We start from the raw sequence: 13,906 nt of genomic DNA, 5'->3' as shown, positions 1-13,906 counted from the left end.
ATTGTCATACCTATTCATAAGAAAATTTATGTAGATATAAAGTTACAAAGGTATGACCCTATACAGTGCTATGGTTACTTGGATTTTAAAATGATATACTTGTTCGTTTTGCTGGGGTTCACCGTATATTTGTCGGAGCTCGTGCTGGTTTTACTGAACATATGTCCACAACTGATAACATTTTTACACTATATGGACTGTTAATTTTTAATATTATTTCAGGTAAAGTTGTTGTGTGGTCTCGTTGATTTTGGTAAAGCGTTTGATTCTATGATAAAGAACACTTTATGGCATAACTTACCTAATAAGAGGTAGAATGTTAAATATATATAGAAAATGTCAACGTAAATTGAGATTCAATAATACCTTGTCAGAAGAATTTGTATGTTTAACTGGCGTGCGTCAAGGGGAATATTTGTCGCCCTTCTTATTTCCATTTTTATTAATAACATTGCAGAAGAATTTGTTGACAGCGGTGTTCAATGTGCTGACATCGGTATGCTGCAAATATTTACGAATATACGCAGATTATCGAGTTATATTTCAGAGTCAAAACGGTCTGAAAAAAGGGCTTGCGTGCTTTGAGTACATAATGTGACAAGTGGCGTGCTAAAGTTAACACAAACAAAATAAAAGATGTATGTTTACTCGTAAGGAAGGAAGAAAACAGATACTAATTTATTCTTCTATTAACTTTTAAAATTGACCCCTCCGGCGGCCTAGTGGTTACAGCGTCTGCCTCCGATGTGATAGGTCGCGGGTTTGAACCCGGCAGAATCACACCAAAGTCTTGTAAATGGTACTTACAGCTGCCTCGCTTGGCGCTCAGCATTAAGAGGTTTGTGTTAGGACTGGTCGGCTGGTGTTAGGATAATGTGACTGGGTGGGACATGATACTATATGTCTGCGGCATGAGGCCCCAGTGCTAGACATCACTATAAACTGCCACAGTGCAGACATCGAAGCGATATGACAGAAAAAGTGTTAAAGCTGCGTCAAAAAAGCCAAACTACACACACACACACACACACACACACACACACACATATATATATATATATATATATATATATATATATATATATATATATATATATATATATATATATACACACACACACTCATTCACTCACTCACTCAGAGACACACGCACACACATACTTTTAAAATTAGATGCTGTTAATAACTTTGTGTTTCTTGGAACGTTAGACACACAAGCTTCAAGGGCATTTTTTGCAATGGGTAAATATTTATACAAGTTTGCAAATGTGCCCCCAGAGGTCAAATGTGAACTAGACTGATACACCTGCACATAGATCATGATGTGAACATTGTAAAAATGTGACTTTGGATTAGACAATAATTTGTCACATCTACCTTTACCTTCTTAATTTTCAGCGTTAGTATGTACGTTTTTTTTAATTTAGCGGTAATTACTTTGAAAATCTTATTTTATAAATAAGAAGGAAAGCTATTTTGAGATCACAGACAGAATTGCTTCTAAAAGCTTAACCAACAGCTAGCTTATTTGGCAGTCTGGTGTGTTGTACCTATGTAACCTACACGTAAATTGTTTGGCAATATAGTGTCTTGTGCATAAGTAACCATCACTTGGATTGTATGGCAGTCTGGTGTGTTGTACTTAAGTAAACAACACGTAGATTATATGGATGGCAGTCTGGTGTTTTGTACTTATGTAACCGTCACTTGGATTGTATGATAGTCTGGTGTATTGTACCTAAGTAACCATCACTTGGATTGTATGGCAGTCTGGTGTATTGTACCTAAGTAACCATCACTTGGATTGTATGGCAGTCTGGAGTGTTGTACTTAAGTAACCAACACGTAGATTGTATGGCAGTCTGGTGTATTGCACTTAAGTAACGAACACTTGGGTTGTATCGCAGTCTGGTGTATTGTACTTAAGTAACCATCACTTGGATTGGTTGGCAGTCTGGTGTATTGTACTTAATTAAATAACACGTAGATTATATGGATGGTAGTCTGGTGTGTTGTACTTATGTAACCATCACTTGGATTGTATGATAGTCTGGCGTATTGTACCTAAGTAACCATCACTTGGATTGTACGTCAGTCTGGTGTGTTGTACCTAAGTAACCATAACTTGGATTGTACGGCAGTCTGGTGTGTTGTACTTATGTAACCAACACGTGGATTGTATGGCATTCTGGTGTCTTGTACTTAAGTAACCAACACGTAGTTTGTATGGCAGTCTGGTGTGTTGCACTTAAGTAACGAACACGTGGGTTGTATCGCATTTTGTTGTATTGTACTTAAGTAACCAACACGTAGATTGTATGGCAGTCTTGTGTATTGTACTTAAGTAACCAACACGTAGTTTGTATGGCAGTCTGGTGTGTTGCACTTAAGTAACGAACACGTGGGTTGTATCACACTCTGGTGTATTGTACTTAAGTAACCAACACGTAGATTGTATGGCGGTCTGGTGTGTTGCACTTAAGTAACCAACACGTAAGTTGTATGGCAGTCTGGTGTGTTGTACTTATGGTGGCGCTCTACAGTTTCTATTTTTGCATAGGGTTAGAATTTTAAAAGAAAACGAATTTCCCCTTGCTATTTAAAAAAGATCTCGAATATCTTAGGTACAGTTCAAAGAACATTTGTTTCCTTTTATTTTGGTGTATGATTGATGTGTGTAATATGTGTTATAGAATATACAGTTTGGCCCTACTCCAGATGTGCATCTTTCAAAAAAGTGCTAGCTCCACTTGGTCATTTTCACTTCCTGAATTTCAGAGGTAAATTGTATAAAAAGGATCCATTAACTATTTTTTTACATTTTATGTATTTGGTAATTCATTCATTACACTTTCAGAAGCTGGCATTGTCTAGTCTGGCAAAATTCATTTTCCCTATTTTAATAGTTGCTATGGATAGTGTACTTTAGACTAATACAGGCTGATTTTTTAGCACAAGGGAGCAGTCATTTTAGTTAGCAGTGTGCTTAGATCATGTACAATTTCCAAACGTACAATATCCAAATATATATCATCCACATTACAATAATGTAGCATATAGGTATGCCAACATTCTTTCCATTGTGCATGTTTTAAATGCAAACAACTTCACCTTACATACGTCACTCTCTCAAGTAAGTGTAATTTGACGTATTTATTTTCTTTGGTTGAAAATCGCACAACTACTTTTGATGCCGATTCGTGTGCGGATTCAATCCAGGATAATCTAGTCCGTGTCCTAGAACCTGTTTAAGAAAATAGGCGGCAAATTGAGTGGTTGTAGGTTTGTTAGTTAGAGGTAAAGGTAATTTTTGAATAGAATAACAGCATAGAGTTTTTGTTGCCCGTAGGCTTAGTAAAATTTCTACCTTGTACTAAGTACTTATTGTAATACGAGGTGGTCTTTTACAAGATGGCTGCTAGGCGGGCGGCTTGGCTGGAAATCCTTTGTTAGTTCTGATGTTTGGGTGGATAATTGTTTTGGCAGTGAAAGACCAACTTGCGAATCAGAACCTCGGAAAGAACAAGTTCAACCTTGACATGTATCAACATTTTCCACGCATTAGCATTTGTAGTATGTACTTTAATTTAGAATTAGCATTTGTATTATGTACTTCGGTTTAGAATTAGCATTTGTATTATGTACTTCGATGTAGAATTAGCATTTGATTTATGCGCTTCAATTTAGAATTAGCATTTGTATTATGTACTTTAATTTAGATTTAGCAGCAGCTACCGCATCTTTTGACACTCCTTACATACATGGAAATAAATATTTTTTTTTTAAAATTCTTTACTAAACTTCATTCATAATTTGAATCCAGGTGAAACTGAAAGATTTAAATGTTTTTTCTTCATGTAAACTGTTTCATGACGTCATATATCACGATGCGCATCCATATCTATACCTCTTTATCACTATGAACACCACCTGATGACAACGATCTGAACTGCTTGACAACGGATTATACAGTAACAGATTAACAGTTACCCGCATGTTAAGTTCATGAAACAAAATCAGGATTTGTACTAAAACTTTCTGCAGCTTGACAAGAATGACTTGTCCATTTTGTTTATAAAGGTTGACAAGAGTGACTTATAGGTGTGGTCATTCTACAGATTAACAAAAATGCCGTGCCCATTTGATCTATCTATCGTTTAACGAATATGACTTTTCAGTTTGATCTTTCAAGTAATACTCGTAGCCGCGTACACTGCTAATGAAATACAAGTTGAATCTTGGCTTCTTTCTGACCAAACTAGCGTGCTAGTTAAATATTCACAATGCATGAACGTCACTATACACCTTTCTTCTGTTGACAAGACCATAGTAGCTATTCTGATGAGAGGTCTAAATATAAGAAAAAGGCACTTATTCTCAGAGGTGGCGTTAGGAGTACGCGGGGCCTAGGGCCGACCATGACCGTGCGGGGCCAGAGTATCGGTATCTCGATTGGTATGCTACTGCAAACACTGATTATGTCTAGACTAGATCACCTGTTAATTGCGTTACGAAGTTGACTAAGTTGACTCCGCAACTTTGCGTCCATTACGTGCGGCCTGCGTCAGCGTTTCCAATTCACCGGAGAATATAGCTTGACAAACTCATAAGGACGACCTTAGGCCTGAAGCGCGGAGCCCCCTCAAGAGCGGGGCCTGGGGCGGTCGCCCCACTTCCCAAAACTCCGTTCAAGTTATTCTGCTTGATCGTCCATTCATCTGATGACGTTGTTGCTGGGTCAGTTTTCAAATTAATAAGTCGATTTATTTAGAAGCATTGGAAGACATTACTTAATGGCTGATATGCCACCGTGTGTTTATAATGAGATCACTGTTGCAATTAAGCCCGTTGTGTCACAAGAGACACGTGTCATAAACATAACTACTGTTATTAAAAGTCAATTAATTGTCCATGGGGTCATTCAGAACAGTGTGGTACTGGAGAACATGTACAATCAGCAATGCACGGTAATTACATACGTGTATCATGGTGGTTTTTTGTCGTTGCATGGGCTTGCATCTATTAAATATCAGCAATTATTGTAAAACAAAACAATGGAAACAATTAATAATCATTATAAATATTAAGATATTTCATGTCTGCTAGGAATTATGTATATATATGTATTTTCAAATTTAAATACATACCTCTTCGAGCGTATTACCTTTAGGAAACGAAGCAATTATATTAATTATTAAATAAACATCGTCTTCGGTGGGTAAAGCTTTGGACTCGTGACCAGATGGGTGTTGGCTCAATTCCCACCATCAGAACAAAATAGATGGTCTACTGTGGTATATCATTGGGCAAGGCTGCATGTATTTTTATACAATACATATCTGAATTACCTCCATCACCTCAGGATCAATAGCTCTAACATCAGACCCATAATTCGACCTTCTTTATGTGTTTATTTAAGCAACATCTTTATCTATTATTTGTTATCATGCTGCAAATAGACGTTTGTCAAGGGTGTTTGTCTTTCAGTCTGTTTTCTTTTCTTCCAGATTTCCTACATTATTAGTATTTCTTAAACTTAGATTTTTTTTCTCACTATATAGTCAGAATCGTGCTGGTGTGTCACTGCACTCCCATGCATGCATGCACGCACCTTCCTACCTACCTACACACATACATACATACATACATACTGCGACAAAGAAGGATTTTCACACACACACACACACACACACACACACACACACATATATATATATATATATATATATATATATATATATATATATATATATATATATATAATACATAATCAACAGTTAAAAAAAAGTACTGAATGTTAAATGAATGTGAAATATATACATTTATATTGCATTCCAGGCATTCATTGGTTTTCTTGCCTTTATTCGGATTAGAGCACGTGAATGTGTAAGTAACACACACACACACACACACACACACACACACACACATATATATATATATATATATATATATATATATATATATATATATATATATATATATATATATATACAGAGAGAGAGATAGATAGAGAGATATATACATAGATGGATGGATGGATGGACGGATGGATGGACGGACGGACGGACACAGACAGACAGACAGCTAGATAGATAGATAAATAGATAGAAAGATATTGGAGGATATTCAGGCTGTCGGACTAAATATTTTCTTCGTTCCTAATAAACTTTTCAAATAGAAAACAAATGTTTGAAATTTTATGTAAATCAAACATCACATTTTGAGTTTTATAGAAGAGTTAACCAATATTGATATCTGACGGAGTGAGTTATTATTAACTTCATCACACTTGGAGTTAACGGGTGTTGTGATCTGACACCTAGATTAATTATTACTGTTTACGAATTAAAAAAGGCTTAAGTTTAACAATTCTTTTGCATAATTTTTTTGAAATGTCAGTTGCTGTTTATCACCCACATTAATTTAGACTGAGTTGCTGTTGTAAGAAAAGAAGAAGAAAACCCCTTATTTCTTATTTGAATTGATAGGCAAATGAGTACATGATTCAGCTATTATCGATCTCTTTTTTTTGAGACCATGAACAATTTATAAGAACGCCGCAGGGAAGACGAACATGCCAAAACAAATATTGTATTAAATAAGTGTGACTCCTAGGATGTGTAATGTTTTATTTTATTTCTTATATAAAATTTAATGTTTTAAATAAACAAATTTTTTGAAATTCTCATTGTAGTTTCTAGTTCTGGAGAAGAAAAAAAAACATTTACCATTTTTATACAATGGATACAATACAATTTTCTTCATCTGGTGGTTGTGCGTATCATGCGTCAGCGCAATGATATTATTGCCAACCAATTCAATATTTTTTTTCGGAGCTATATATAATGCAGAAACGACATTATAGAGATTAGACTACAGACATTGCCTACAGTCATGATTATAATATGATACACAACGCAGTGTTCTACACTGTATTACTATGGACGAACAATTGATTTTCAAAATTGGAAATCACATGATTTGACTTTTAAATAACCTATTTTTGTTTAATAGAAAGTTATAAGATATTTTGGTCTTTCATGTGATAATTCCACACCTACCTACCTACCTACTTAAGTGTGTATGTATGTATGCATGTATGCATGCATGCAGTATGTATGTATGTATGTATGTATGTATGTATGTATGTATGTATGTATACACTATTATGACATTATGGTCTTAAAGTAAGTAATAGAAAAGAGTGATAGCCAAAGTTTGTAAAATTCAGCAAGTAGTTTCTTCCCCTATAATACAGAGTAAAAATGTAATGAGACAAAGAACTTACTGTATTGTTAATTAAAGCCCAAATAATCCTTAAATCAATAACACAAGTCCTGGTGAATAAAGTTCTAAATAATCTTTAGTGGTAAGCCAAAGTAAATCCAACGCTGATGGTGCTGATGTACCTGTAGTGGCCTGTTGTTTCTGATGTATTAATGTACCAATGGCTTGACCTGTAATGATGTGCCAACAGTCTTTTGTTGAATCAGAGTAATAATAAAATACAAAGTGTCCTTTTTCGAATTCACTTTAATTCCCAGTTAATGTTTCTTTCCAAGAATATTATAGAGCACTTTGCATTTCCAAAGAATAATAAATAATTTCACCAAAATCAAAATCTGCATACAACAGTGTAAATTATTAGTGTCAGATGTTATCACAGGAATAAATAATTTTTCCAGAAAACAAGATTATATTAACAAAATAAGACACACATGAATAATACGTATGAGAACCAAAATTTAATATCTAGAAAATCTTAGCAATAATTAGAAGGTCTGTTACTAAAAATATAATAAAGAACATGGTAAACACTATGTTCTACTCATACCAATATGAATATGTTTACTTTTATTGATAATGAGCCTAATATTGAACCCATACGAATTGAGAAAATATTATCTATGTAGTAGTTGTTTACAGAATATTAAATCAATGATTCTTGTCAGGTGGCAAAGAACTTGATTTATGATAAGATCAGCTACAAAATAAAATTTACATATCCCATGGTATATAATACATAAAAAGAAATAACAAACAATGCAGATTAAATATATATAACATGCATACATACATACATACATACATGCGTGCGTGCGTGCGTGTGTGTGCTTGCGTACGTACGTACGTACATACATACATAACATAACATAACATACGTATATACAGACAGACAGACAAACACGCATGCATGCATTCATACATAAATACATGCATAGACAGACAGACAGACAAGCAATGCACACACACAGACATGCATATATTCATACAGACTTTCGTACATGCAGACAACACTCAGACGTACCATAAACTTGTTAAAACTAAATTAATAGCATATAAGACATACCTCTGTTACAGGACTTGGACTGTGGGATTGGCTTCAAATGCGTGATGAAAAGGAGTACATGTTCTTATCCTCCGTGTCCCTTTTTCCCCACGTGCGTTCGTAAGTATCGTGTTCTAGTCGTAAGAATATTTCATTTTATTCTTGCACAACACTCACCTGTTACTTTCGGCAAGTAATCAAGGATTTTGTTTCACACCTGTGGTTTTTTTTAGAATCTAGTTTCAGTTTAATACGTGATTATATCATTCTTCTATTTTCCAAACTAGTCGTTTCTCAGTGAGCGATATGGAATAATAAAAACAATGACATATCATTGTTACGGTGAATACAAAAACTGCATACCCGCAAACACGTCCTTTTGACCGGTGCTTTACGTCCACTGATATGAGATACACTGGTTCCTAAAACGCTATATTCACCTGAGGCAAGGTCAGTACTTACGTAATGTTTCGGAACGTGACGTCACATGACTAGGTTGCATTCGGTTTCTTTCTCCATGAATTGTTCGAATACTGCCAAGAATAAAACACTGTCAGTTGATTGCACCACAGCACCGATTATTCTTTTCCTCTTTCTTTTACCGTATTCAGTGTGTGTGTGTGTGTGTGTGTGTGTGTGTGTGTGTGTTATTTGGATTTTTAAAGTAGCTTTAAAAATATTCAGTCATATCGCTACGATGTCTGCACTGGCAGTTTATAGTGAAATATAGCACTGGGGAACCGTTCCGCAGACATGTAGCACGATGTCCCATCCAATCACATTATACTTAGCACTCTGTTTAGGTTGTGTTTTGTATTGCATGTTGTATACCTTAACCACATCGTACTTAGCACTCTGTTTAGGTTGTGTTTTGTATTGCATATTGTATACCTTAACCACATCGTACTTAGCACTCTGTTTAGGTTGTGTTTTGTATTGCATGTTGTATACCTTAACCACATCGTACTTAGCACTCTGTTTAGGTTGTGTTTTGTATTGCATATTGTATACCTTAACCACATCGTACTTAGCACTCTGTTTAGGTTGTGTTTTGTATTGCATGTTGTATACCTTAACCACATCGTACTTAGCACTCTGTTTAGGTTGTGTTTTGTATTGCATGTTGTATACCTTAACCACATCGTACTTAGCACTCTGTTTAGGTTGTGTTTTGTATTGCATATTGTATACCTTAACCACATCGTACTTAGCACTCTGTTTAGGTTGTGTTTTGTATTGCATATTGTATACCTTAACCACATCGTACTTAGCACTCTGTTTAGGTTGTGTTTTGTATTGCATGTTGTATACCTTAACCACATCGTACTTAGCACTCTGTTTAGGTTGTGTTTTGTATTGCATGTTGTATACCTTAACCACATCGAACTTAACACTCTGTTTAGGTTGTGTTTTGTATTGCATGTTGTATACCTTAACCACATCGAACTTAGCACTCTATTTAGGTTGTGTTTTGTATTGCATATTGTATACCTTAACCACATCGTACTTAGCACTTTGTTTAGGTTGTGTTTTGTATTTCATGTTTTATACCTTAACCACATCGAACTTAGCACTCTGTTTAGGTTGTGTTTTGTATTGCATATTGTATACCTTAACCACATCGTACTTAGCACTCTGTTTAGGTTGTGTTTTGTATTGCATGATTGCATTGTATATACCTTAACCACACTGTATGTAGCTCTCTGTTTATGTTGTGTTTTGTATTGCATTGTATATACCTTAACCACATTGTACGTAGCACTCTGTTTGGGTTGTGTTTTGTATTGCATGTTTTATACCTTAGCCACATCGTACTTAGCATTCTGTTTGGGTTGTGTTTTGTACTGCATGTTGTATACCTTAACCACATCGAACTAAGCACTCTATTTAGGTTGTGTTTTTTATTTCATGGTGTATACCTTAACCACATCGAACTAAGCACTCTGTTTAGGTTGTGTTTTTTATTTCATGGTGTATACCTTAACCACATCGTACTTAGCACTCTGTTTAGGTTGTGTTTTGTATTGCTTGTTGTATACCTTACCAACATCGTACTTAACACTCTGTTTGGGTTGTGTTTTGTATTGCATGTTATATACTTTAACCTTATCGTACTTAGCACTTTGTTTAGGTTGTGTTTTGTATTGCATGTTATATTCTTTAACCACATCGTGCTTTGTACTCTGTTGTATCGACGTTATTGTGCATACTTCACGAGCTTTGCCAAGAAGTGCAGTTTCTAATCATTAAATCCATTGCTCTCTTGGCCATTGCAACTTTACAGCAATTTTCTCAAACTGAGGAAAATTTTGATTTACTTCTTTTCCTTTAAAAGGAAGTAATAGCCTCATGTTTATGGCAACATCAAAACCTGAACTTGTATGTCAAATAGAAGAGTCATTTTAATATAAATTATTACATTTTCCTTTCTTATTTCTACACTTGGATTTCTCTTTTTTCTGCCCTTCCCTGTATTTCCATTTGCTGAATCTGCCTGCCCCCCCCCCCCTCTCTCTCTCTCTCTCTCTCTCTCTCTCGGGGCCCCGAGTGGCAGAGTGGTCTAAAGCTCTCTCCGTTACGGATCACTGCCATCTCATTTCTGTCTGCCTGGGTTCGAGTCTAGGATTCGGCCAGTGTGGATATGTGAGAAAGCTTGCCAGTAGCTTATCGTGGGTCGGTGGTTCTTTCCGGGGTTTCCCCCGGTTCTTCCTCCACCATTAATACTGGCCGTCATGCATAGCCTATCGTGTGCTGAAAAATGGCGTTAAACCCCACAACAACAACAACTCTCTCTCTCTCTCTCTCTCTCTCTTGCCTCTTTGTGATTTTGGATTTCCATCATCTCCTTCTGAAGATGAAACTTTATTAACCCTATTTTCATCTGTTATTTTGATTGCAATGCTTTTAATTTGCTACCCGAACCAGACACATACATACTAATCAAACCTAAAGCATGCTTATCAAGAAAATTCTTTTCCATCAAATATAGAACAAAACTGTTCTGTATTTCTTGTATCGTTAAAGAAGCCTTCCCTTCAGAAAGATCATAATGTTCGGCAAGCTCAATGAACTCGTCCTTATTGAAGGTCTCTGTCCTTCTGGGTAGGATTCTTATCAAGTTATCTACTTTAGATGGCTTTCTAAAAACGTCCTGGTTTCACTAAAGATTTCACGAATATGTGAAATTAAAATACCAGGGATGAAGAAAATTCAAAAACTAAATGAATTTAAAGTTCAAAGGCAACTGTAATATTTCTGTAATTTCCCTGAACTATTTGAAAGAAATTTCTATCCATGACAAGCTTTCATTTTTCCGTTGTTACTATATGGTCTTAAACTAAGTAACACAAAAGAGCGGAAACCAACAACAAGCTGTGTAAAATTCAAGATATAATATATTTACCTGGAATACAGAGTGAAAACTTAAAAGAAAATGACGGTATTTTGAATCAAATCATATATAGTCCTAAAAGCTATATCACAAGTCCAAAGGTATTCCAAATGAATTACAGCTTCTGATAGTCCTAAAAGCTATATCACAAGTCCAAAGGAATTCCAAATGAATTACAGCTTCTGATAGTCCTAAAAGCTATATCACAAGTCCAAAGGTATTCCAAATGAATTAAATGAATTACAGCTTCTGCAGTATTCTTATTTTCTAAACATAAAACCTAGACCTTTAACACATAAATAAGAAACATCTTTACCTCCAGGTAATGGTGATCTTAAATTATAATCTAAAATCATAGACAATAAGTAGCCATGAACCATGTTGTTCACAAAAGAAACCATTAGTATCCCCAAACCCCTACTGTCAGTTATTGACAAAAGTTAGGCTCACAGTACAAATAGAAATAATATATTCACTACATTTTTGGGGCTTCCAAACTAGACATCATTAGAAACCTTTTATGGGCAACCCTCATTCTGATTAGACTGTCCATTGAGGAATAGTGATAACAAAGTTTGAAAGATGGCAACTGTGATGGCCATATTGGATGTCTGAGCGTACTGGTTTACATTGCGTGACGTCACGTGAAAAAGATGTCAGTGTGTCAACAATCAAAAGGTTATCGGCCTTTTCATGCGCATGCTAGAATAAATGCACGTATGTAAATAAATAAATGTCTATTTTCAGCTGCCTTCAAGCCAGTGATTATTACAACGTCACAATAACTTTTATATGTCGCAAAAAATACATGAAATCACCTAGAGCAACGCAAGAAAAAGTAACAGACAACTGAAACCGATTCAGTTTTGATTTTGTTTTGGTTTGTTTTGTTTTAATTACAAACCTGCATAAATGACTATACAAACTGAATATGTAGAAATTTCATTGTTTAACCGTTGTCAAATGTTATTTTCAAGACCAAGCATGTTATATGACTGTTCATTGCCGACCAATACCGGCTGTTCGTCCGCCAAAATCTTACCAGTTTAAGAAGTATCATTACGATTACCTCCATGGCCTTTTCAGAGAATCGACGTTTTTCGACTCGCATCGGAAAGAGACAATGCTATTCCGAATGAGAGTCACATGATCGTTCTTATCTTGTGAAGCTTAAGTGTTTTACTTACTTCAGGAGCGTGTATTGTATATATTATCTATTGACCAAAAAGAAGCCGACACATTTTTTCAAATAGGAAACATTATATGTTATATAGTGTTTGGCAGGGTGTACGAGATTGTACAATCCTTGAAAAAAAAAATCCGTATTTCCAGAGGCGAAGGAGAAGTACTGAAATGAAACTGGGTTAGACCATCCTGTACATCTTGCCAAAAGAAAGTGTAATGATTATATTGATCCACAGAGCTGCTTTTTAAATTATGCATGAGATTTATATCACTGTGTGAGTGAGGGGTCATCTAATTTTGGCAATGGAGACGTGGGATGGAACCGCTATGGCGGTCAGGGGAGTAGCCACACGAAGCTCCTGCATTTTAAGTCTTTTTAGGTCATAATTTTAACCATTTATCTGTAAATGAAACGTACTCTATGTTATTCCCGTACCCCTCTCTGTTATGGTTTAGGTAAGGTATATGCATTCGTTTGGGACAAGCGTGTCCTACAGTGTAACTCAATAGTAGTGAATGGGGGCACTTTACGTACAATGGGAATTAGCATTACAGACCCCCCCTGGGTTAGATTACGTACAATGGAAATTTAACATGGCGAAAAATCGTGGGTCAGATTACGTACAAGGGGAATTAACATGGCGATAAATCGTGGGTCACTCTACGTACAAGGGGAATTTAACATGGCGATAAATCGTGGGTCACTCTACGTACAAGGGGAATTTAACATGGGGAATAGAGTTTGGGCTTGTTTAGGGACAAGGGGAATGGAACATGGGATTTTTTTTTTCTTTTTTTTTAAAAAAAAATTTTTTAAAAAAGGGGTAGGCAATTCAAAGACTATCTCTTTTCGAGAAATATGGCTGGCCCTGAAAAGGGCCTTTGGGTTTATGTTAATATTAATATTAACATAGATGGCATCTCTCACATCTTCTTCTTCTTCTTAAACTCCTTCTAACTGCCGGTCCATACACAAGTACCCTCTTCAGACATCCTTG

At 35.6% G+C, this 13,906-nt stretch overlaps 1 protein-coding gene across 1 annotated transcript in view; it reads left to right on the top strand.

Annotated features, from left to right (window-relative positions):
• LOC149777679 (uncharacterized) overlaps positions 1-13,906 on the top strand; it is a 42,751-nt gene that overhangs the window by 3,221 nt on the left and 25,624 nt on the right. Inside the window, exons 2-3 of the mRNA XM_089938723.1 lie at positions 5,839-5,886; positions 8,365-8,452. Of these exons, the coding sequence (XP_089794849.1) occupies positions 5,839-5,886; positions 8,365-8,452 (136 nt within the window). The remainder of the gene's footprint in view (positions 1-5,838; positions 5,887-8,364; positions 8,453-13,906) is intronic.

Source organism: Sinohyriopsis cumingii, chromosome 17 (assembly GCF_028554795.1).
Source record: "Sinohyriopsis cumingii isolate HCF-2022 chromosome 17, ASM2855479v2, whole genome shotgun sequence".
Classification (NCBI taxonomy): domain Eukaryota; kingdom Metazoa; phylum Mollusca; class Bivalvia; order Unionida; family Unionidae; genus Sinohyriopsis; species Sinohyriopsis cumingii.
Note: the sequence above shows the minus strand (reverse complement) of the source record. Positions and strands in the feature narration are given on the sequence as shown.